Source organism: Pipistrellus hanaki, assembly GCF_964339955.1.
Source record: "Pipistrellus hanaki genome assembly, chromosome: 5".
NCBI lineage: Eukaryota > Metazoa > Chordata > Mammalia > Chiroptera > Vespertilionidae > Pipistrellus > Pipistrellus hanaki.
Window position 1 is genome coordinate 54,360,377 of NC_140507.1, and position 25,789 is coordinate 54,386,165.

The 25,789-nt window shown below is 41.0% G+C and overlaps 1 protein-coding gene and 1 long non-coding RNA gene across 2 annotated transcripts in view; one reads left to right on the top strand and one right to left on the bottom strand.

Moving 5' to 3' along the window:
- Nucleotides 1-10,313, bottom strand: part of KLHL2 (kelch like family member 2) — a 77,862-nt gene extending 67,549 nt beyond the window's left edge. Inside the window, exon 1 of the mRNA XM_084883977.1 lies at nucleotides 10,015-10,313. Coding sequence (XP_084740103.1) covers nucleotides 10,015-10,040 — 26 coding nt within the window. The 5' untranslated portion in view covers nucleotides 10,041-10,313. The remainder of the gene's footprint in view (nucleotides 1-10,014) is intronic.
- Nucleotides 10,314-11,011: 698 nt separating this feature from the next.
- Nucleotides 11,012-24,926, top strand: LOC311622707. Its single transcript, XR_014795017.1, has 3 exons — nucleotides 11,012-11,098; nucleotides 14,618-14,761; nucleotides 23,367-24,926. It is a non-coding gene; the product is annotated as an uncharacterized lncRNA (long non-coding RNA).
- Nucleotides 24,927-25,789: the final 863 nt, after the last annotated feature.

The following is a 25,789-nucleotide window of genomic DNA, read 5'->3' on the forward strand; positions in this document are numbered from 1 at the left end:
CCATTTCCTACGTGGTTTTGTGTTAGATGGCCTCTCATTCAGAAATAGAAATAAGCAACAGAACATTACACTTCATGTCTAAAACTACAGACATGGGAAATAAACACATACTAGGAAGCAGCTAAGTGGAAGGTAACCCTTTAAGTTATACCATGTTAAGTGCAGAATTATATCTTGTCCCTGCTTCTTTTGCTCTTCATTCTGAGAACTGTCTTCTTTAAAATATCTGGAGGAGATACTTTCTCAAGGTTTTCCGCTTTTAAGTCTTTCCCTTATTCTACATTCCATAATCAGCCTTAAAATTATCCAATGGTCTACTGTTACAAAACATACTCTAAAATAGTTGAGCCTTCCAAGGGTTTGGTTTCCAGCACACTGCCATGTTTTGTTAGATAATCCTAAAGCCTTCTTTCAATGACTGACTCTTCTGCACATTCCCAGCTGTGGGCAAAAGTGGCTTCTCAGACCAGCTAACTTTCTAACTCTGGCTGAGAACACATTACTGACAACAACTGAATTCTCCAAGAAGAAGCAAATAGAGACTGGGCTGTCCCCTTTGAAGGGTCAAGACTCCACAACGAGGCAAAGGTTTAAACCTACTACAAACATTTTGAGGGCGCTTTAAAAATTAGGTCCAATTTCTTTAACATGTGCATCATTTACTTGGGCACAGTGATGTCCAGTGGACGGGGACAGAAGAATCACAATGACCCAAGCAATTTTTTTCAAACTACACTTCACCAACACACTTCGCATGAAGATTCAGGCAAGCCCTTTTTATAGGACTAAGAATGACAGCATCTCCAGGAGTAGGGGTGAATGGAGGCTATGGATAATTTTTTTAAGTGATTTAATGTGCCCCACCACCTACTTAACTCCCACTCCAGGACAATCATCTCAGATTGAGAACAAACACTACAAAATATGGGTTGGTTATGTTTTTTACGCTTTCTGGCAGAAACAATGCTATAATTCATGTGAATGTTGCAGCTGCAAAATGTAACAGGGGACTAAACATTTTCACATGCACAACACAAATACTTAGCCCCTGGGTGACCACGATCTCTGCTCTCCCTTTTGCCTGTTCACCTCAAAAGCTGCAAGACTCCCCTGCCTGCAATGAGTCACCCACCATTACTCACAAATTTCTGCCCAGTTCACGTCAGCAGCTGCTGTTTTCAAAGTCAGCACCCATGCTGTAAGGCTCTGAAGTTTCTCCATTACTTTACAATATCGCTTTGGTTTTCTTTGTTGTCTTCCTATCTCCGTGGTCGGCAAAATGCGGCTTGTGAGCCACATGCAGCTCTTTGGCCCCTTGAGTGTGGCTATTCCACAAAATACCACGACCTGGGTGAGTCCATTTTGAAAAAGTTAGAAGAAGTTTAAAAATTTTGGCTCTCAAAAGAAATTTCAATCGTTGTCTGTTGATATTTGGCTCTGTTGACTAATGAATTTGCTGACCACTGTCCTAGCTAAACTTGCATTCTGATGCTGGTTATAGTACTAACATTGCTTCCTTACACAAGTCCAGAATATCAGAACTATAACTAATATTTCAACTAATATGTGTCATGTCACTACAGTTTCCCAACAACACAGTCTCACATCCTTCATCTCACCCAAACAACCTCCACACTATTACAAACTTTTACAGGTTGTAAAAAGTAGAAGGCTTTCCCTCTTGCAAAACCCTCCTTAAGGTTTGGTTGTCGTTTCAGTTTTTGCAATTAACCAAAGGCAAAGAGACGTGCTTTGCAAATTTCCTACAAGCGTTTAGAATTTAAACTTTTATTAGGTCCAGAACCAGTAGACTAACTGTGACCTATAAATATATGGTGCTATTACACAAATAAATATAGCTTAAAATGTTAATGTCTGGTCCTGGCCAGTTTGGCTCCGTGGATAGAGCATCAGCCTGCGGACTGAAGGGTTCCGGGTTCAATTCTGATCAAGGACAGATGCCCGGGGTGTGAGCTCAATCCCCAGTGGAGGTGTGCAAGAGGCAGCCGATTAATGATTCTCTCTCATCATTGATATTTCTATAGCTGGCTCCCTCTCCTTTCATCTCTGAAATCAATAAAAAAAAATATATTTTTTAAGTGTTAATATCTATCTAGATATGTAAGAACTTGAACTATACCTTCAGTATATAGTTTTAGAATCGTATATGGAAGCATCTTGTGAGATTAGCAAAACTTCCTATCCAGAAACAGAACATCTTACAGACGACATCAAAATAATGCCACCAAACAGTTCAGCATAATACATATATCGCTAAAAGTTACCTTTCCGATTTCCCAGAACTGGAAACGAAACATCTAGAAAAACTGGAAATGCCCAATGTTACTAAAATGGATTAGCCCTTGGCCTAGGCAGTTTGGCTCAGTGGATAGAGCATTGGCCTGCAGACTGAAGGGTCCCAGGTTTGATCCTGGTCAAGGGCACATGTCCAGGTTGCAAGCTCGATCCCCATTAGGGGGTGTGCAGGAGGCAGCCAATTAATGACCCTCTGTCATCATTGATGTTTCTATCTCTCTCTCCCTAGAGTCAATAAAAATATATTTTAAAACAAATAAAATGGATTAGCCCTTAAGGCAGGGTACTGAACCTATTGGTGGGCAGAGGGAGGTATTACATGCCACCCCTCTCCAGCCCCCAGGACTTGGCTGTGTGGCTTTCTGGTAAGTTGTGGGGAAGCTTTGGCAGGAGGAGGGGTTGGGGTGTCTGAGGTGGAGAGGTTGATGGAAGCTGGAGCATAATTGCTCTCAGACGGAACAATAGAGCTGTATAAAGCTCTGCTTCAGTTCAACTCAGCTCTCTCTCCTTCTTTCCCTCCCACCTACATGACAAACAGAGCACAATCAGGCACTTTTTGTCCCTGACAGTGCCTGTTACCAGGAAAGGGACCAGAGTAAAAACATATCTTATGCAAGATCACTCTTATTTTAAAGAATATGTTATAAACAATTAACAAAGCACCGTCAGAGTGAGATGTTTATGAGGTTCCACAAGAAAAGGAGGTTGGTGAGCCATTTCAAACATTTTCATGTCTTTTATCACTCATATTTCTGATACTGTTTGGCCATTTTTCCTAGTATTGCCATCACTTGGCTGGTAAGAGAGGGCAGCAATATGACTTGGCAATTCAGTTGAATGGGCTCCATTTTCCAGCGCTTGAATGCAAAGGCACTAGAGGAGAAGGCCAGAATCAGCTGGATGACCCGGATTGTCCTCCTGCCTAAGCCAAATACTAACCAACTGACCTTGAATTAATTACTCGGCCTCTCTGGGCTTCAGACTGTTCAATTATAAAAAAAGGTTTTGTTATTCAACAAATATGTCTAATATAAGCCATAACATGAAAGTCAAAGGTAATAACACCTCCCCCACTTGCCTCAGGGAACTACCCAAGCTCTAAACACTTCCGAATGTAAACAGAGTTCAGAAGAAAAATGTTAACGTAGGGAGCTACACTGAGTATGGAGATATATTTTTATGGACTTTATTGGTCTTCCTTGTCTTTAATCGCAATAGTCAATTAAAATTATTAATAATACTCCAGATAACCACCACTGTTAGTAAATCAAGGAGGGAAGCCCTGCCTAGATGCCTACTGCGTGCCCTGCGCTAAGCAGGGGGAGGGATATCAAGGAGGCTGAACACAGCAGCATTCTCCGGTTACCATCTAACCGGGGAGGCACATCTGAAACCGCGGAGGAAGGGCACAACCATACAGGTGCAAGATTACAGGCTACTAATTATAAAGACCACTGGAATGCAAAGAGAGCTGGAATGAGTTGAAGGAAATAGGCAAGGCTTTTTGAAGGAAATGGGGCTCCGACTCAGTTATTTTAACTGGGGGCAGGAAAAAGTCTGGCAACGCCTGGCTTGTGATAAGGCAGACTCTGAACACATAAGATATGGCCAGAACGATGGAGGGTTGTGACTACCTGGCTGAGATAGCTAGTTTTGACATCACTCTAAGATATTGGGGTGGGGGTGGGGAGGTGGGGTGTCAAATACGTAGTAGGTGGACTTAAAGGTGAGGAGAGAAAACAGAGCTCAATAGAAGAAAAATCCGGTATCAAGTGATGAAATCTGTTCAATAAAATAGTAGTAGTCAGAATGGACACTTGAAACCGAGGCTCAACAGTTCCTGGAAGCTGATAAGATGTGGAGGGTGACAAAAGACAGAAATCAAAGACCATTCCAAGGATTTGGGTAGATTGATTATTCCACTGAATAAGTAGAGATGTTATAAAGGGAAATCAGTTTCAGAACAAAGATTATGAACTCAGCTTTAGAAATGTTAAATCTGAGATATGAGCTAAGAGTAGATTCAAGTTTGAAGCACAGCTCTTGAGCCCAGTCTTAAGAAACAGATGGAGCCACAGCTTAGCAATTAATAGCTGATTGAAAAGAAGAAGTGGCCAAGGCCTGCATCTGTGAGGAACAGCTACTGCCAATGAACAGTAACAGATGAGAAGCCACGGAAGACAAAAAAGTGATCCACAGAGAGAGATTAGAGTCCCAGATTCTCCTCTATGATAAGCTTGGGAAAGTAATTTAACCTCTGAAAAAAAGATAATTATAAGAGACCTGCCCAGCCAGTGTGGCTCAGCAATTGGAACCAAGAGGTCACTGGTTCAATTCTCAGTCAGGGCACATGGCTGGGTTTCAGGCTCAATCCCCAGGGTGGGGTGTGCAGAAGGCAGCCAATTGATATATTCCTCTCTCTCATCGATATTTTTATCTCTCTATCCTTCTCCCTTCCTTTCTCTAAAAAGCAATAAAAATATATCCTATATAATAAAAGCCTAATAAGCAAATAAACCGAACAGAACAACTGGTGGAACGACTGGTTGCTATGATGTGCACTGACCACCAGGGGGCAGACACTGAAAGCAGGAGCTGCCCCCAGCCCCCAGGCCAGCCAAGGCCAGTGCCAGCAAGGAAGGAAGGGAGGCGATTGCCCCACAGAGGGAGGCAACCAGCAGTGGCAGTGGGGGGCAGGGCCGTGAGCAGGAGATGCCAGGCGGGCCAAGGCAGGGCCAGGGGGGAGGATCCGCAGTGGTCACCCAACCAGTCATCCCACAGATCAGCCCTGACCGCTGGCTAGGCCTAGGAACCCTACCCAGGCATGAATTTTGTGCACCAGGCCTCTAGTTTTAAATAAATTTGCGAAAAACAACTTAAAAAATTACAGGACCTACACTACAAGGTAGGTTGATGAAATAAAGTAATAAAATAATGTAAGTCACATTTAGCAACCTAAAAACTAGAGGAGAACCCAAGAAAAGGTAATGTCATGGAAAGCAAGGGATTGTTTTGCAAAGCAGAATCAGTGAAAAGAACTGGTCCAAAAAATACAGTAGCAAATGCCAAGAGTCTGAAATGAAAAAGTGCATAAGACAAAGTATATTAACCCACCCACTACAGTAATTGTGTTCTATATTTGTTCCCTATCAGTTTCAACCATGAGGAAAAGGACTTTGTTTTGCTTTCTGAGTTTTTCCCAAAGCCGGGTCATAGTAGGAACCCAATAAATCTGAACAAAACCTGAACTCTCTCATTTCGAACAGTAGATACATTTAGAATTTGGAAGAATTCTATCAAAAAGCATTCTGAAAGGCAATTTTCAATTTTTCATATCACCTTGATCTTAAGAAAGAAGTTGAATTGTTTTCATAAACACTCCTGGTGCAGTTCCATAACAATCACAGATGAGTATATTTAGAATCACCTTCACAAAAGTATAGTAACTAATATTTATTAAATGCCAACTAAGTGCCCTAGAAAATATTAACCAAAAACAAAAGGTTTGGGGGATTTTGGGTGGGAGGTGGAGCAGTGATTTTCCAGCGTCAGAAAATTTCAAGACTACTACATAAATGCTATTATTCCAAAACCAACTTCTCAAGTTCCCAAATGCAGTTAGAAAATTTCTTTATATATTACACTTCCTTTAATACACAAGGATTCATTTGTCTTCTTTCAACATTACCTAAGTATTTTAAAGTTTTTGTCTATCATTGAGGAGGTTCACCTATAATCTGAGAGATGCCCAATTTACTTAGGACTAGTTAAACAAAAAACTAGTTAAACTCTTATAGCCAGCAGGCTATAAAAGACAAACAAATGGATATTGGGATAACCAATGGCAAAGTTCCAAATTGACAGGAATTGAATCTTAACATTAGAAAGAACATTAAAGATCATTGGTCCAGTGGATCGCAAATGTTAGACCTCAATGAACTTTTAACTGATCTGTGACAAAATGAAGGCAATATAGTAAATTTTCATAAAACTAAATTTATTCCACTTAAGAACTATCCTTTATTCTGAGATTATGTCCTTCTTTGAATTGGGAAGGGGTACTAAAATGTCCTTTGATAGTTGAGCATTAGTTTATCAAAATTTCTTTGCCTGGCAAAACAAAAACAAAAACTCAGCAATTCTATGGTGGACTTCCAATTTTACAATCTTCTGCTTCAATCCCTTAAAACTCAGTCAACAAGATGTTTGCCAGCCTATGCTTGAACACCTCCAAAGTTCAAGAGTGTCCAGTGATGTGGAATCAACTGGAAAAAAATATGGTTGCATCTGAAGCATGTTTGCTTAGTTTTGAAAAGGAAAAGCAAAAAAAAAAAAAACAAACAAAAAAAAAACAAGATCTGTAGAGAGAAAGCCAACTTATGAAATAAGAGACAATAGGAAAACAAAGGCCAAGAAAACTGTTCAGTGAGGGGAGGTCAAAGGATGAACTATGCCCTACACCTCCTACCTAGTCTTCCCTTAACAAGTAGGAGGAAATCCTCTCAAAAATAACTCTGAAAGTTAAAATACAGAAAACATTCCTGAGATGAGGGCTTATCCATTTACATTTCCTTTTGTACATCTCAGTTGATGGCCTGAAACTCCTTTACTAATTTACATCTAATTGCACACCTTTCAGATTCTGAGGCACATGTGCCATGGTCATCCCATCTCCCAAAATTCAAAATGCAACAGCATCTAAATACTCTGTGTACCCAAGGATGCAAAAACACAATAAGCAGAGATATTAAAGCCCAATGACAATCAATATGAAAACCAAAGTGATGAGGAGTGGGGGAAAAAAGAGAAGAAATCAAAACCTAATTTCAACAAGCCCGTAGTGAAGGGACAAGGGAGCCTGGGCACAGTCGCCTCCATTCCTCCAAGACAATATGCCAACAGGCAAAAAGAGAACAAGGTGGGATTTGAAAGCAATGTAAAACTGACTGTTAAGAGAGAAGTATGAGCAAAAGTACCGCACACAGAGCCAGACAGAGACACGGGCACTCTAATATTTGCAGAATGAATGAAATAATAAACACACACTCAAACAAAGAGGATCTGAGTCCCTGGTTCCTACTACATCATCCAAAGCACTTTAAGCCCACGTCAAACATCTTTCTTTGCCTTAAAACCCAGGCTACAAATCTAACCTGATGAAAGGCTGAGCCCTCCCAGTAACTTTCACCGGCCTCTGTCCTAGGCTAGCTCTAGCCCCGTGAGGCCCAAAGACACTGCCTGCATCTCTCAAATCCAGCACCCATGATTCAGAGTAGAAGGAAGAAACAAGTTAGTGGGAGTGGAAGCAAACAGGCCAAGGGGTGGGAAGGAAGACTATTTCTGATTTACAGAAAGGTAAGCAACACTTTTAAGGGACTCTGGAATGAGAATTAATCCTAGTTAGGCCAAGGGAAAATAAAACCTATTTGTATTTATTATTAAATGAACAGAAACAATGCAAAAGTCTCACCAACTCTGGCCACCCATGATAGAAAGAAGTTGTAACAATGCTTTCATCGCTGCAGGCGATTACCTCTCAGCCTATCATTGTTAGGGCGCTATTGATGGAGTCTCAATACCAAAGAATTGTGCAAGACACCAAAGCTATTAGCTGTTCCTTCCTGGATTCCATGTATCAACATTTGCATGTAAACATCTATTTCATTTTTTTTTTTAATTACAGTTTAAAAAAAAGTATTGTTTTGATTAGTTTCAAATGTACAGCATAGCGGTTAGACCATCATACACTTTACAAAGTATCCCCTTAACCCCCGGTTATTTTTTAATATTTATATTTAAATCATTGCTTATGTCTCTACTCCCTCCCTCCAAAGCCTGCTTTTCCACACCCATTCTTTTCATCTGCATTCTAAAATCTTCTTATTCTTCCCCTTTAAAAAAAAAAGTTTTTAAGTATTTTTATTAATTTCAAAGAAAGGATGGGAGAGGGAGAGAGGGATAGAAACATTAATGATGAGATTCATCTATAGGGTGCCTCCTGCATGCCCCCCACTGGGTATGTGACCATTCGTGGATCAATACTCAAACACTGAGCCACACTGGTAGGGCTTTCTCTTTCCTTTAGGACCCTCTGCTCAAAAAGCAAAAAGGGGTTATAGAGAACCAATATAAAGGGGGCAGCTTTGCTCGGAAAACATCTACGTGATTTACGGTACATACTATGTGTTGTCTATATACAAGTAGCATCTCCTGCCTTCAGCGCCTCTAAGCCTGGACGTAACTTGTGCCAGTGCCATGCTCACGCTGCTGATGTTAGCAATCCACCATCATGCTTCCTAGGAATCAGGAGCTTTCCTGAACCTGCTGAGGAACCAAACCAGACCCCAAAGCCCTCTAAGTGATCATGGAGCAAATGAGTCCTCCTTTCTACTAGCCCAGGAGGGTCCATTCAAGAGGCTTATCATCTGCTCCTTCGATCCCCATGACCTGTTCCACTCAAGCTAACATCCATAAGGCACTTTTAACAATTGTAATTCCAGAATCCTATTAGATCTCCTAAAAAATGGTTCAGCATCAAAAGAATTATTCAGCAGAAGCCTAATATCCATAGTGTGGCTGGAATGCTACCAAATAATCACATGAGGCAGATGAGTGAATGGAATGAAGCTGGCAAAATCAAGGTTAAAAAAAAGAAACAAAAAAACGTTAAGACTCCATGAATAAACTCTCATGGCAAGGTAAGCCGTTCTTCAGAATGAGGTGTGTCTGCGGTTTGAAAAGTCAGGATTCAAAGGGCTCTTGTTCCTTCAGAAAGGTTCAACAAAGGAAAGCACATCCAATGTGAACACAATAAGAACTCGGAGATGTATATAGTTCACTTTTACCAAAATGTGTGTGTTGTTGTTTTTTTAAATCATGTACTCAATAAGGTGACATCTTCCATAGAATTGTTCAGCTGTGATTATTTCTAAGAAGTAATTCTGTTGTCGGTCATCTTGAAATGTATCTGGGTACCAAGAAAAGAAAGAAAGAAAAAAAAGACACCTGTGCCTGGCAGGTCGCTGCACCAGGGCTGTGTCCAGGGTACCAAGGAAACAGAGGATGCTCTGGTTTTTGGATACAGTTCTCTGCAGCGCCAGGTAAAACAGGTCACATGCCCCACGGCTCCTCCAGCGATGGACATGCTCCTCGAATTAATTTTACTAGAAATTCGGAGAAGCAAGCCACCTAGGATCAATCCATCGAGACGCCGCCGGGGCTGTCTGGTACTTTCCAGGACCCTTTTGCCAGCGGACTCCCGAGCATCCATCCTCCCAGCTCCATCCCTCCGAGAGGGGGGTCGGCCTGCGGGGCACCCGCCGCCCGTGCATTCCGGGGGGGGGGGGGGGGGGGGGAGGCACACACGGTGGGCAGAGCCCCTCACACACACAGCCCCAACCCGAGCCTCCTCCTCTCCGGGGGGATCATCGGGGAGCCCCTTCTCTCCCTCCCTCCCAGGAAATCCCGGGCAGCGGTTGAGTGTCCGCCCGCCTCGGGACTGCGGGGACCGCGCCTCGTCACGCCCCGCGGCTCCCACCGCCCGCCGCCCGCCCCGGGCGTCCGCTCCCGGCGGCTCCCGGCGGCTCCGGGCGCCCCACGCCCGCGGCGGCGGCCAGCGAGCACCCGGGCGGCCGTCCCCGAGCAGCGCCGCCGTGTCCGCAGCCGCACAGCCCGCCCGCCCGCCGCCCGCTCACTCACGCGGGAGGCAGCGGCGGCGTCTCCATGGTGGCTCCTCTCGGGCTTCAGAACGCAGGCACCGCCCGCCGCCGCCAGCACCATTCCAGCCGCGGACGCCGGCACTGCCCGCCCGCCGAGCCGCGTTCCATCCGCCCCGGAGGGGGAGCCGCGCGCCCGCCCGCCTCACCGGGCGCCGCCACCACCTGCGGCGGCGGCCCCCGCGGCCATGGCCCGCTCGGCCCGGGCGCGCTCGCTCCGTCTGACTGCGCGGCTCCCGCGCTCGCCCGAGTGCGGGGCGGCGGCGGCGGCGGCGGCGGCGGCGGTGGGACGGGCGGGCGGACCGGCGGGCGCGCGGGCTCGGCCACTTCCGGGTTCGGCCCCGCCGGCGCCAACGCCGTGACGGGACGGCGGTGCGGCCTCCCGCGGCGGCCGGGGACCCCTCCCTCGGCGCCTCCTCTTCCTCCTCCTCTTCCTCCTCCTCCTCCTGCTGCTGCCGCGGCGGGGCGGGGCGGCCCGGGGCAGGGGCGCCTGCAGTGGGTGTTGCGGGTCCCCCCGGCGGGAAGCTGGGAGATTGGAGGTGGGGTGTTGTCTGTGCGGGAAAAGGGTGCCCGAAAGCACAGCCTAATCGCGCTCGCAATCCGCTGATTGCTCTGCTTCACACGCTTGTCCACGTTATTCTCTTTTGATTTGATGAGCCTCTGCCCAGGGAGGGAGGTGGAAAGGCTAATAAGCACCGCCAACCGAAATTCCTTTGCAAATGGTGACACTGAGGCAAGAAGAAATGAATCTGCCCGTCTCGTGTCCCAGGCAAGAAGCTTCCGCAGTACAGGGTCCACTCCGGTGAAGTGAGCACCCACTCAGCAGGGTTTCCACACCAGGATACCATTAGACCGATGAGAGAGACACGAAACGATGCCTCCTATGAAGAGTAAAGAGATGGGATGTTAATTTAAGGAGTGCTCAGGGGAGGCCTCTCAAAAGATAACCATTTTAACAGAGATGGCATAAAATGAATGGACTCGGGGCATAGGGAAGAGCAATTGCAGAGACTCCTATGCAAAATCTTGCCTGGCCTGTTGAGAATAAAAGGAGAGCAGGATAGCAGGTGGATCCTCAAGTATGCCCGCTGGACAGCAATAGTGTCTGGGAACATGTTAGAAATACGAGTTCCCCAAGCCCACTTCAGATCTGCTGAATGGGAAACTCTGGGGGTGGGGCAGTCTGTGCTGGGACCAGCCTTCCAGGTGATGCTGATGGCAGCGAAGGTTGGAATGTCTGGAGTAACACAGTGAGGACAGAAGGAGATGGTGGGAGATGGTGTGGGAGGAGCGGTGAAAGATTACATAGGCTTTATAAGACACCATAAAGGATTTGGCTTTCATGAGAAAAGAACCAACTAGAACGTTGTGAGCAGCTTGATCTAATGATTAAAAGGATGGCTTTGCTGCAATTGGTTTTAAACTATTCTACAATACAAAAAAAAAAAGTGGGGGAAGGAATAGAAAAAAAGAAGATAGGCAAATATCAATTTTGGATGCTGTGTGATGGGTGCATGGAGGTGATCACCATTTATGTGTATGTTTCAAAAGGTGCATAAGTTTTATGTGTGTTTTTTAAATGACTGCTTGCTATATGAGCAACATATATATGTAGGGAAGCAAGAGAGCAAGCAAGCAGATTAGCCTAGTGCAGTATTTTTCAACCGCTGTTCCGCGGCACACTAGTGTGCCGCGAGATGTTGCCTGGTGTGCCGTAGGTGCAGACAAGACAAGAATTTTATAATTTTTCACTATTTTGTTTACTTAATATTTCATAATAAAGTAATTATAAAATACTTTCTTTGTGTTTATTTGATTCCTATTCAAGAGAATTACTTTACATATAGTCAATATAGGCACAGAGTTAAATTTTTTAACATTTTCTAATGGTGGTGTGCCTCGTGATTTTTTTCATGAAACAAGTGTGCCTTTGCCCAAAAAAGGTTGAAAAAACACTGCCTAGTGGGATGAAAAATAAACGTGACCTGGACTTAAGTCAGAGTGATGGAGAGGATGGTCAGATTCTGATTCTATTAAAGCACACAACAATTGCTGAAAGAATTGCTGTGAGTATAAGAGAAAGAGCAGAGTCAATGATGATCCCAAGGGTTTGGTCTGGGCTCTTGGGAAAGTGGAGTTGACATTTATAGAGATTGGGAAGATGGAGAAGAAACAGATTTGGGGGGTGCAGGCGATGGGAAGGGAGTATTTGTACACTGATTTAGATATGGTAAATTTGAATACCTATTACACATCCAAGTGAAAAGATAGGTATAGACAGATATGTATCTGCTGTAGACTGAAATGTGTAGGTTAACAACATATAGATGGTATTTAAAGTCCGGGGACTGGTTGAGATCAACTAGATAATGTATCTGGAGAAAAGAAGAGAACCAAGGAGTGAGTCCCGGGGCACTCCAACATTAAGACAAAAAAAAAAAAAAAATGAGGATTCAGTAAAGCAGCCAGAGAAGGAGCAGCCAGAGGAGAATCGGGAGAAGTGTCTTGGTAGCCTAAGCTTAGATTTAGTCAGGCATCTCATCTGAACAATTTGAAAATGTTAATCTACACTGAGCTTTTGTTGTTTTCTGAAAAGATGGTGATGAAACCTCTGGCTCTGAAACATGAGCAGGCCTGCCTGAGATTCCTAGCAATTTATGAGGCCAAAGTTTCCATTTTCATCTTTGTGTGGGCCAAGTAAGTCCACAAAACTGGCGCTTGGCCAGATGCAGCCTCAGCACTTAATCCTGTCTCACCATCCACAACAAAAATGCTTGTCAGGATGAACAGAAATCATCTGTCGGGGGGAAAACTTTTCATACATCTTCTTTTGTGTGTCAGTTTCACCATTTTCTCAAGTAAAGAACGCAGATGATTAGGAATAGATACCCAAGGCCACCAAAATTTTCTTACTTATATTTCCTTTGGCATAAGAACTGATTGGATAGATACAGGTGTTTGACCTCTCAATGCTCAGGTTATTAACTCCACCTACCTACTAATTATTCTTTAGATGAGCTCTTCCTTCCTCATTGAGGAATGAGATTTTTGAAAAAGCCATCTGTTTCTATAAAGTGAAATAGAATAATTCCTTAGGTAAATTAGTAACCATAACCTAAAGCTAATGTAAGTAGCCAGGATATCAGTTGTGAAAAATGGGGGAATAAATGGTGATGGAAGGAGACTTGACTTGGGGTGGTGAGCACACGATTCAATATACAGATGATGTATTATAAAATTGTACCCCTGAAGCCTATACAATTTTACTAACCAGTGTCACCCCAATAAATTAAACAACAACAACCACACAGAGAGACAAGTCCATGACAGTAGCTGATGGCAAAAATTACTTAGAGTGAGTTGAGATCAGATGCTGCAACAGAAATGCATGATATGACACGGCAGGCACAAACATACCACATGGCAGGAATCCCGGAACTGAGAATTGCTTCTGTAAAGAAGAGACTTAAATTTCATTAAAGAATATGAAAGATCCATTTTTTTGTAATTCCTTCCAGTATAAATATAGCAAGTATAGCCGAAACCGGTTTGGCTCAGTGGACAGAGCATCATCCTGTGGACTGAAAGGTCCTGGGTTTTATTCCGATCAAGGGCATGTACCTTGGTTGTGGGCACATCCCCAGTAGGGGGTGCGCAGAAGGCAGCTGGTCGATGTTTCTAATTCTCTGTCCCTCTCTCTTCCTCTCTGTAAAAAAAAAACCACCAATAAAATATATTTAAATAAATAAATAAATAAATAAACCAAGTATAAAAAGCATCACTCAAATCATATACCTATTTGGGGGGGGGGGGGGGAGAGTGGAGGTAAGGGCAGAGGGTGGAGTGGGGACCAGGTGGAGGGGAGCTAAGGGGGGATGGGGAGAAACAATTGTAATAATCTGAACAATAAAGACTTATTTTTTTTAAAAAGCATCAGTCATTCAAAAATAGAGTATTTAAGAAGATGGGGCCTGGCTGGCATGGCACAGTGGTTGAGCATCTACCTATGAATCAGGTGATCACGGTTTGATTCCCTGTCAGCGCACATGCCCAGGTTGCAGGCTTGATTCCACTGCAGGGTTGTGCAGAAGGCAGCCGACTAATGATTCTCATCATTGATATTTCTCTCTCTCTCCCTCTCCCTTTCCCTTCCTCTCTAAAGTCAATAAAAAATGTATTTTTATAAAAAGAAGATAGAGGCCTTCAAAAAGTCTTGTTTCTGAAAGACTTAATCTGAAATGAATTACTTGAGTTGTTTGTCTAATTTTAAAGTGAGGTTTTTGCTTTTATTCTTTTTATTTGGAAGCAGTTTAGAGTGCATAAAATATTATGAAGTATTTCAAAATAGTCTTGTGAGACTGCTATTTAGCAAATGGATTTGTCAATACACTAAGGTATTTAATACAAGCTTTGGGGTGTTATATGGGGTGATGTGAATCTTCTCCCAATGAGTAGATAATCTTTCATTGAAGGAGTCCTTCATTTATATGAACTCAGTTTACAAATACTTGCTTCCTTTTATTAATATTTTTTAAGTTTTTGCTTCCTTGTGTTTATTATCTTTAAGTTACTTTCCTTACTTCCAGGGCAGCACACCTGCCATTATCCTGTATCGGAGGTTCCTGGAGAAATGAAAGCAAGTTGTTTGCTGCAAAGTTTAATTGGGAATCTGTCGGAAGTATTTGGTGCAGTAAGCATCCAAAAATAGACTTCACACTAACGAATATCAGGTAAGCAGTTTCTCTGTGCTTTTTTTAAGAAAAGGAAATTTACTTAATCTACTTTACTTATATATAGCTACATGATATCTATTTATGTAGTCTGGTGATGTAATACTTCATTACAGAATTATCTAGGACTAAACATCTATCTACACAGTCAGCAATGCTTGGGGGGAGGGGGAAGGGAGGGGGGAGGACAAATCAAGTAAAAAGTCCTGACAAATAATGGGAGCATTATTAGGTTGTGGCCATGCACATACACACAAACTTCTACACACAGCTTCAGTTTGTCCATCACAGCTGTAAATAGCATGGACTCTAAACAAAATTAGGAAATGTTTGCTTTCTGGCACTGTCACCTTCTCCATTCTTTCCCCTTGTTTCTTTCTGGCATCAATTTATCTATCACCTCTAACCTTCACCATCTGCAGGTCTTCAGTGTTCTCCATTCATCTTTTCAACCAAACTAAGAAATTATCTACTGTCAGTTAACAAAATGATCAGAGGCTTACATATTAATAATATAAGGGATAACTTCCCTTGGGTTCATTTATACCCTATCCCTTACTATCCCTCCTCCTAGAATGTATTCCCAATGCTTTGTATATTATTTTAATTACATTTTTATGATAAAGTGTGACATTGAGATGTCTTTTTTATTAATAGAAGTATGACCGTACTTCTAATGAAGAATAATGATTTACTGTAATAAAGGACAATGCCAAGAGAGGAGATGAAAAATATTCTTCTTAAACTCTAGACCTTTTGAGACCAAACCTCTGGGGGTTTGTATTATTTGTTCAAATTGTTTCCATAGTAATCTGAAAAGATAAGTCTTGAATGTCCACATAAATCCTAAAATTTGAGCTCAGCCCAAGTCTTGGAATTATTTTTGCAAGTAAGGATCCTTTGCCAAGAAATCCTTTCTGGTTCTTAATCTGGTTCTAGTCAGCTTCTGGAAGCAAAGAAGCATGTTTAATGTAGGTATAAGTGGATAGTCAATTCCTCAGCCATCCATATTTCCTCATTTTCCTTGTTAAGATCTTGGTAATAATCCAACCCCCAAAATAGAATTGGATTCAGGCTGCATATGTATGAGAAGTATTCTTCATTGAACTAAAACTGAACCCAAACTGCCATTTTGAAGTCTTTGTTAAAAGCCAACTAAAATTAAATCATGAGAAAAATATTCCTAGTCACATTTTCTGAGGCAAACTGAATCAAGCCAATCTTAATTGTTTACTTAGGTATTATATCAACTTTTTTTTTCTGTGCCAGGTATGGGAAATATTAATCCCCTATTTTAAGTTGCAATGACCCCTGGCACCCTCTACATTCCCTAAACTCCTTTTGTGGTTCATTTTTGCCCAAAGCACTTATCACAGTTTGACAAACTATATGTTTTACTTCTGTATTTCATTTATTGTCTATCTTATCCCTTGGAATGTAAGTTTCATGAAGGCATCAATTTTAGTCTGTTTGATTACTGCCATATCCCTAGGCCTTAGAAAAGTACTGGCACATATTGTGCATGCAACAAATACTATTAAATGAACCAGCTGGCACAATTCATATACACCAGCTATAACATTTACCTCCAGGAGCATACATTATAACTCAAGTTCATGCATTTTAACAGCTATATTATATATATATAAATTTTTATCCTTATTTTATTTTTGGAAACATAAAATCAATGCTCCCCAGAAATAAGGAAGGTACAGAGAAGGTTTCTTTGATTTTAATCAATCAGCCAACACTTACAAGATTGACATCTTTGATGAATACATTATAATAGATGAGGAGTGGTATAGGGGTAGAAATAATGAAAAGCTTAAGGCAAAGATTCTTTAACTTCAGACACAAAAAAATGAATCCAAGAAACTAAATCAAGTTAATTAAATAAAAACACCAGACAACAAAGTCTTCACAAATAATGTAAATACTTACTTGAGTACTTGGGAAAGAGAAAGACTCATAGTGGGAAAAGAGGGCATGTTTAGTAGACAGTAAAAGATTTAAATAAATGATTCCAAGAATGGGGTAATAAGAAATAAAGCCTAGCTGTAAATGTTAAAATCAGATTCTATGGATCCTTGAATGGATTTTAGCCTTTATATGAAATAAATAGACAAGTATGGGAGTATGTCTGTGTGTGTGTGTGTGTCCCTGTCCATGTGCACACACGCATGCATTTGGCCAGGTAGTGGAGTAAACAAACTCTGCTCTTAATATATTTAATCTAGCATCTATGTGCAAAGTGAATGACAGATGGGAGAGAATGGAAACAGGAAGATTAGTTGGGAAGCTATTACAAAAGTTCATGTGTAAGATGATAAAACTTGAAATAGAGTACACTTGACCCTTGAATAATGCATGGGTTCAGGGCACCAACTTCCAGCGCAGTCAAAATCCGTGTGTAACTTTTGACTCCTCCAAAACTGTACTAGTAGCCTATTGTTTACCTCACCGATAACATAAAGAGTGATTAACACATATTTTGTATGTTATATTATTATGTATTGTACTCTTACAATAAAGTAAGCTAGAGAAAAGAAAATGTTATTTAGAAAATCATAAAGAAAAAAAACCACATTTGCAAAACTGTATGAATTTATTGAAAAAGATCCACACATAGGTGGACCCATTCAGTTAAAACCTTTGCTGTTTAAGGGCCAGCTATAGTGTGCTATAAATGAAAAAGGAAAGGCCCAATGGTGAAGACAGAATAAACACGATTTGATGATTAGTTGCATGTGGGCACAAGAAAGACGAAGTAGTCAAATATCCCCAGATTTTGAACCTGGGAGTATGGTGATAGAATTGATAAAAAGAAGAAAATCACATGGGACAAATGATGATGTGTCTGTTTTTAGGCTTGCAGAGTTTGCAGTAATAGCAAGATACGTGAGTAAAATGTCCAGCAGAAAATTGTAAATAAGCCAGGACAAGGACAAAGATAGAATCACTCATGAAGTCATTGACCCCTGAAGAAACTGGTACTGCAGCTTTCTGTGGCCAGCTGCTTTGTTACAAGACCCAGACGCTCCTGTGTGATCTCCACATTTCTCTCTGTATAGGTTGGCATCCCTGTGTTGCTTTCTTAATTTCAAGTTTTAAAATTAGGCAAATAATGCATGATCATATTGTTACAGTAAATTTTCAAACCGTAAAGTAAAAGGACCCATTGACCTCTGGCTAACCCCGTCCTGAGAGATAACACGTTTTATGTGTGTCTTTTCAAACATTTCTCTATGCAGTTACATACATGTGTGGTGCATATATAGAAATGTATGGATGTGTATTCGTTTGTTTTACATTAGTGAAATCATGCTGTATGGTACCATCAGCCCATTAGCAGCTGCTAAGGAAGTCTTGCTGCCAATTTGCTGTAGCCGCAGGGAACCCAGGCAGGGCGAGCTAGCTGCCAGTTGCCAATGCCTCCAGGATTCTAACCGAAATTAATTTCAGGGAAGGTTTTAACACCAGAAGTCTGGCTGATGCGTTCGATTAAATATGGCCCTGCAAGGTAGATACTCTCCCATACACCTTAGTACCACAGACCATTTTTCTCTCCCCTCACCAAACAACACACATGCTTTTGGAAATCTTATTTTTACTCTAATCCTCAGGGAGCAAGATTCAAAGTCACTACTTCTCTAGTAAAAACTGTTTATTTAGAAATGGATTTACTAGTACATGTCCAGAAATCCTTAGTATTTCTAGATTCTCTCTTTCTGTTTTCTCCTATATTTTGTTTCAACCTGTACTTTTTCCTCTCCATTACATTTCATTTCAGTCATCTTGTTCAAGGAGAAAGCTTTCCTTTGAAAGTTCAGGGGATGAGGGAGATCTTGAAGAGCTGGGTTGTGGTGAATATCTGTTCATTGTATGTAGGTCAAAAGCTGCTGAAATTATTATTTTTTGTGTGCTTTAGTTCCTGAAACCATAGCAATTACATGCCTGCTTATAATTATTTACTTTGAAGCATATTTAAATATTACAGCAACATGCATTTTATTTAGCACAATCTATTTTTAAAGCTCTAACTGTGGGAAGATTATGTTCATAATTACAGTTGATTTGAATGTGCAGTATTTTTGGATCAGTGAAGTACCATACTTTGGGGGGGTGGAAGAAAAACAATGTATTTTTAAATGAACTAAAGTTGGTTTTCTTAATGTTCAGTGTCTAGAATAATTTTAAAATTCATTGGTTCTATTTTATAACATAATCTGTGAACAAAAATATCCTTATACAATGGAATCTCACCGAAGTGGTTTTCAAAATCCATGTCATATGGCCATCGCTGACTACTTTGGTAACTGTGGTGATTAAATCATCATTGAGAGATATTTCTTTTATCCTGATTTTCAGCCCATACAATTTATGCAAGGAAGTGGAGATGTCTTTCAAAGAACCAGTAGAAAATTACTTATGTTTCATCTATGACTAGTTATAATTACGTTATTAGCAAAGTATGGCTGAAACCACCTTGAAAATTTATGAGGTCCACTCACTCGATTTCATATAGGAGTATAACTGATTCTAAAGGCACTAGGGTAATATTTCAGAACTTTCTCCAGTAACTTATCTTACACTTTTACAGTTCTTTTTGAGATTCAGCACTTGCACAGTGTTGGCTTTGGAGAAAGATTTAAAAAAACAAAACAAAAAAAAAAAAAAAAAAAAAAAAACCTGTCTGGGAGCAGCTTGCTTACCCTGAGGAAGTGAGATATATGTGCATTCCTAAATTTATAGGGGTGTATGATACATGCATGAAAAGATCATTTTAGGATGGGTTATCCCAGAAACACTTTCTGGAAAAAGTATAATTTGATCTGGGCTTTAGGAGAAACATAAGGTTTAGATTAGTATAGAAGAAAAGGGGAAGGTTCCTCATATCAGGAAGGAAAAAAGTAAATGGTGGGCCTGGCAGAATTTATAGGTCTGCCTCAATTGGAGTTGAAAAGTAGTAGGTGAGGTTGGACAGGAAAGTCAAGATGTTTTCCCAGGAGATTCCCTGTGCCTAGATGATATTGGTTTAATATTAATTAACCAGCTAGAAGACACTGAGGCTTTTTAACAAGGAAATAAAATATGCAGGCATTAATTTAGTGACATTTATCTGACTGAAGTGGACAGACCAAGATGACAGAAGAATTTAGAAGGGAGCGCATTGATTAAGGAGACATTACATGTGCATCAAAAGTGTTAGGAAATAGTCCTGGTTAGGTGGCTTGATGGCTCAGTTGATTGGTTTTATTCCTGGTCAGAGCACATAGGCAGGTTGCAGGTTCCATCCCCAGTTGGGGTGGGAGGCAATCAATCAATGTTTCTCTCTTTCTCCCCCTTCCTCTCTCTAAAAATCAATTTTAAAAAATAATTTAAGGAAGTACTCATAGATGCACATGATGGGTCAGCTACCAGAACATTTAGTGCAATATATTTCTATAACAATAAATTGAAATTTTAAATTGACCAATAAATAACTGGCCAAATACTATTATAATACCACTGTGTAATGGACTATTGTGGAACATTAAAATTGACACATTATAAAACTACTTAATATCATAAAAAGAAGACATACTATTGAAAGCAAAAGGGAAGTTACAAAATACTGTGTATAGTATGATCCTATGCATGTAAAAGGGGGAAAAATGTGTATATGCATCTGTCTATGTGTAACTGCTAAGTTGAAGGCATATGACACATTTTAATTGCCTAGAAAATGCAATTTTTGTCCTTTTAAATAAACATGTATTCATTGGTGTTATCTGCTCCTACCCTAAGATTAAGTGTGGAGTCCTTCAGCCAAGTATAGTCCCAAAAAGCCACAATTCGGTCTTAAGTAATAGTAAAATTTCAAACTTAACTCTGTGTTATTTTTCTTCCCTCCCCAATCTTTGACTACTTCAGTCTGAAATCTTGTAGTAGGAAAGTTGGGGTGGGGTGAGATCCCCCTGCAGTACTCCTTAGGATGGCTCATCAGGAAATTTGAATTCTAGAACCACCTCTATACCCAGACTCATAAATTAGTCACTCCAATTTTTCAGTACCTCATGTGAAAAATAGAACTAATAATACTTGGCCTACATGCATCTTTAATTTATTATGAACATCAAAGTATATCACAGAAGCAGAATTATTTTTGCAGAGTTAAAAAGTGTTTTATTAGTGTATTATCAAATACAACCCACTAGACCAGGAACCCCCAGACCAAATGCCTACCGGAGGCCAGGAAAGTAACTTCATCGACTAATCAAGCCAGCTGTAAGATGATAAATAGCAACTGGCATCTGACATGAAAGTTGGGGTGGGAAAGGTGGTGAACTGAGAGGAATTGCTTATGCCCAGGAAGAAGGAACAGCTACTCCTCAGATCTGAGCTGCTTGTGCCATTTGAAAATTCAGGCCATGTTGCTAGATCCTCTGATACTTCAAGGGAAGCCTAAAATTCTGATTTTTATGTGAAATCTTCTGATTTTCCACTGTTGATAATTGATCTAAATACCGTACATCACATAGAACAACAATGTGTGAGTTAAACTAATATATATTATATATTTGACTGAACAACCAAACGACGATTTGACCAGTCACTGTGACATGTACTGACCTCCAAGGGTAAGATACCCAATGCAGGAGCTGCTCCCTGGTGGTCAGTGCACTCCCACAGCAGGAGTGTTGCTCAGCTGACTGACGAGCACCAGACACAGGGTTCGTGGGCTCACGGCTTGAGCACAGCTTTGGTGGCACCAGCCTCTCCCCCTGCTCTGTAGATTTTGGACTTGCCTGGCTAGACTCCGTAGTTGCATAAGCTAGTTCTGTTGCCAAACTAAACGGGTTTGTTTGGCCTCAAGCATCAAGGCCAATCAAAGACGAATAGTTTACAGTAAAGTAAAGGTTTATTTTTAAGGAAATGCACCAAACCCAGAAGCACAGGTGAGCTATTACAAAGGGTAGGGAGTAGTTGATCACTGCATCTGCTCATGACACCAGTCATGGCGACGCTCGGTCTGGTTTCACAAGGGTGTGATCAGTGGAGTCGTGCAACTTTTCTGAGTCTGGAGCAAAACAGGACTGAGGCCTAGATGTTATCTCTAGTTTGACTAGGTCAGCAGACCCAAGGCTGTGTTCCTAAGATTATTTGATGCTGAACAGAAACTCATTGTGCTCAGGGCTTACTGATTAAGGGAGTGGACCTGTAAGGGAGAGAAAAGTAGGTGAGTCAGGATGTTCCTACTCTGGACAAGGCCAGTTTGAATGAAAAGGAAAGAAGGAGAAAAGGTCAGATTAAAGAAAAGAATTTTCTGTGTGGTTACAATTCCTTGCTATATGTATATCTATACTTATACCTATATCTATATATCTACAGTGGGACCTCAGTTCTCAAACTTAATTCATTATGGAAGTCTGTTCAAAAAATGATTTGTTGAAAAACTGAATCACTTTTTCCCATTAGAAATAATGTATGTTGCATTAATCTGTCCTAGGCCCACAAATTGTCCCCTGTTTAAACTTTTCTTATATACAGTACATGTCTGATATACTATTTAATCTATCAATAAACACTTCTCTTCTTAAATTTATCAAACCACCCCCTACTGGCCTTGATTGAATTTTTCATGGCTCCAAAATGCTATCACCGGCTAACTGCTCTTACTTTATCCAATCAACAACAGTTTTTCACACCCATAGCAACATTAGCACTCTTTATGTTTTAAAATTGTGCTAATCATCAATTTTGCCAGCAACAAAAGCATTCTTCCCTTTGTCTGTTTCCTGAGAGATGCTTTTTGTTATGCTGAGGTATCAGCATGAAAGGGTTGTCAGGTCAAAAACTGAAGTCTTGGTTGACCATGGATACATTTTTTTCTGTGAACAAGTTGATGAAGAATGGAACTGTTGGAGACAGGAGTTGTTCGAGAAATAAGGTTTGACTGTTTATATCTCTATCTCTATCTCTATCTCTATCTCTATCTCTATCTCTATCTCTATCTCTATCATCTCTTATCTCTATCTCTATCCCTATCCCTATCCATACCTATACTGATACTGATACCAAAACCTACACAAGGCAAGGCCAAGATTTGGACCCAACCTGGCTCCAGAGACTGTGTTTTTAACCATTAAGCTCTATGTGAGGAAAGCCACTTGAGTGAAACCAGAGGGCTGAGAGACGGGCCTTGAACGCTGTTAAAGTCCTGTCCTCCAGGTCAGTTCAGACAACAGCAGTAGGTAGAGGCAGCTATGGATGGAAGACTTGTGGGTTCGGATTTCTGAAAAAAGACAGAAAAGCTTTAACCAAGAAATGGAGTCGGAAGATGTGAACAAAGCCTGATTTGCCTGGAGTCTAGACTCCAAAGAGAGCTTCAAGAGTAGCTTAATGCTCAGTGTGGCCCAGGTGACAATGGAAAATGTGGTCAAGGATGTCACATCAGCTTGCTGTGTTTCCTAAATCCTTACATTGGGTTGTGGTGTTTCTAAGTCATTGAGATCATAAGCATCTTTGGGGCTTCTCATTGAGATTGATAGATTAAATGTGATAATCTGATAGTATGTACTGAATCCTTTCTACCATTTTTTTGTTTTTGTTCATATTGTTACAGAATTTACTTGTAATGAAATAGACTTACAAGTTCAGGAAGTGCAGAGAACCCCAAACAAAACGAATCCAAAGAGGACCACATCAGGACACATCATAATTAAAATGCCAAGGGCAAAGACAAAGAGAGAATCTTAAAAGCAGCAAGAGATAAACAGTTAGTTACCTATAAAGTAGCACCCATATGACTGTTAGCTGATTTCTCAACAGAAACTATGCAGGCCAAAAGGGAGTAGCAAGAAATATTCAAAGTGATGAATAGCAAGAATGTACAACCAAGATTACTCTACCCAGCAAAGCAATCATTCAGAATTGAAGATCAGATAAAAAGCTTCACAGACAAGAAAAAGATAAAGGAGTTCATCATTGCCAAACCAGTATTATATGAAATGCTGAAGGGTATTCTTTAAGAAGAAGAAGAAAAAGTTAAAAATAAAAATTATGAACAACAAAGTGACAACAAATACATATCTATCAACAAGTGAATCTAAAAATCAAGTGAATAAAAAATCTGATGAACAGATTAAACTGGTGACTACAATAGAATCAGGAGCATAGAAAGGAAGTGGACTGACAATTCTGAAGGGGGAAGGGAGTGTTTAGGGTGTGGGAAGAGACTGGACAAAAATCATACACCTATGGACGAGAACAGTGAGGGGTGGGTAAGGATAGGGTGAGAGATGGGAACCAGGTGAAGGGGAGCTATGGGGTGGGGGGGAGAGGAACAACTGTAATAATCTGAACAACCAAGATTTATTTAGAAAAATAACTCTTGGAACAGTAACAACAAAAAGAAATAGAGTCAGAGCACACACTGGGAGAATAAAAGCCCGGAACCAAACTGCAGAAAGCAGGGGGAGGCCTACACAGATAGATGTCAGCCTCTGGAATTCAACATTGAAGGTCAGGAAAATGGAGTGAAAACAGAATGTGACACACATTGCTGAGGACAAACTATAAGTGAATTTTGCATCTTTGGGGTGAAGTACACCTAAAAAAGGGATATCTACTAGTTTTACAGAAATTTCTCTGGAATCATTGTCATCTTAGCAGAAGTAAAATTCAGTTTTACTCCTTTTTTTGTGAGGGTGCGGGTGTGTGTCAAAACCGGGAATAGTGAATGTGCCGAAATAACAGTGAGCAGCTTTGAGCAGCCTCTGAGTATATTTATAGATATCAAGCACACGAAACATGCCCACGTCATACACCCTCTCCCTAGGAATCCAGGATGTATGAAGGAGAATACAGGGTGTACATTTGGCAGTTTGTACCACACATGGGGTGTGCTAGGCATAATAACTTAAAAAAATTTTTATAGTACCTGACCAACACTTTATCAAAGCTGTCAAATCAATGATTAGAAGGCTCGTAGACAGAATTGTTTTGAATGTAAGATCTTTCTTTTTTCCAATGCTGACACTGACATAATCTGAATTTCTTGAAGTCAAGACACATGCGTTTGTGACCTCAGGTGAATGAATCAGTAACAGGATGGCAAAGGTTGGAACTCTTTCTTGTTATTCCATACAGTTCTCTACCATAATTTTTAATAATAAACTCTATTGTTTTTATGATTGTGGAAACTTTCTTAAAAAAAAAAAAATAACCAGCTCTTCAGACAGAGCTGTCTGGCTCTGTTCCTGTGAAACACAGGGAGGACTACAGAGGGAACAGAGGGGCAGGTACTTCGGTCAGAAGAGCACTCTCCTAGTGCCCTGTGCCCTGAAGATTTGGGAGTGAAATATTAAACTCTATTCCAACCAATACAGGCATACCTTAATTGCACATCTTAGACATTGGGTATTTTTCAAATTGCAAGACCCTCCACCAGCATAAAAGATTACAACACATAGTTTAGAACTGACCCTACAATATCTCCTAGGTATGCCTGTAATAGTCTCTTGGCTGGAAAAACAGGAGCCCTAGTGGCTTTTTTGTATATATATTATTGATTTTTTCACAGAGAGGAAGAGAGAGGGATAGAGAATTAGAAACATCGATGAGAGAGAATCATCGATCAGCTGCCTCTTGCACACCCCTTAATGGGGATGTGCCCGCAACCAAGGTACAAGCCCTTGACCGGAATCAAACCCAGGACCTTTCAGTCCGCAGACTGACACTCTATCCACTGAGCCAAACAGGTTTCGGCAATATAATTCATCTCTTTTCTACTGAGTAAAATAAAAGGGTTGGGGTGGGGCAAATTGTGGTGAGAACCAGGCTTAGAACGGATAGTACAAAAGACTGAGGACTCCTGCTTTTCTGTCACCAATTTGGTGAAGTGCAAAGAACAGAAAAAATTGGCAGAGAGAACATAGGTACATGCTTGTCTTTTCTAGACCAAGTAAGTCTCCAGGTTTTGGGTTTTTTTTGTTTTTTTAAAATATATTTTATTGATTTACACAGAGAGGAATTGAGAAGGATAGA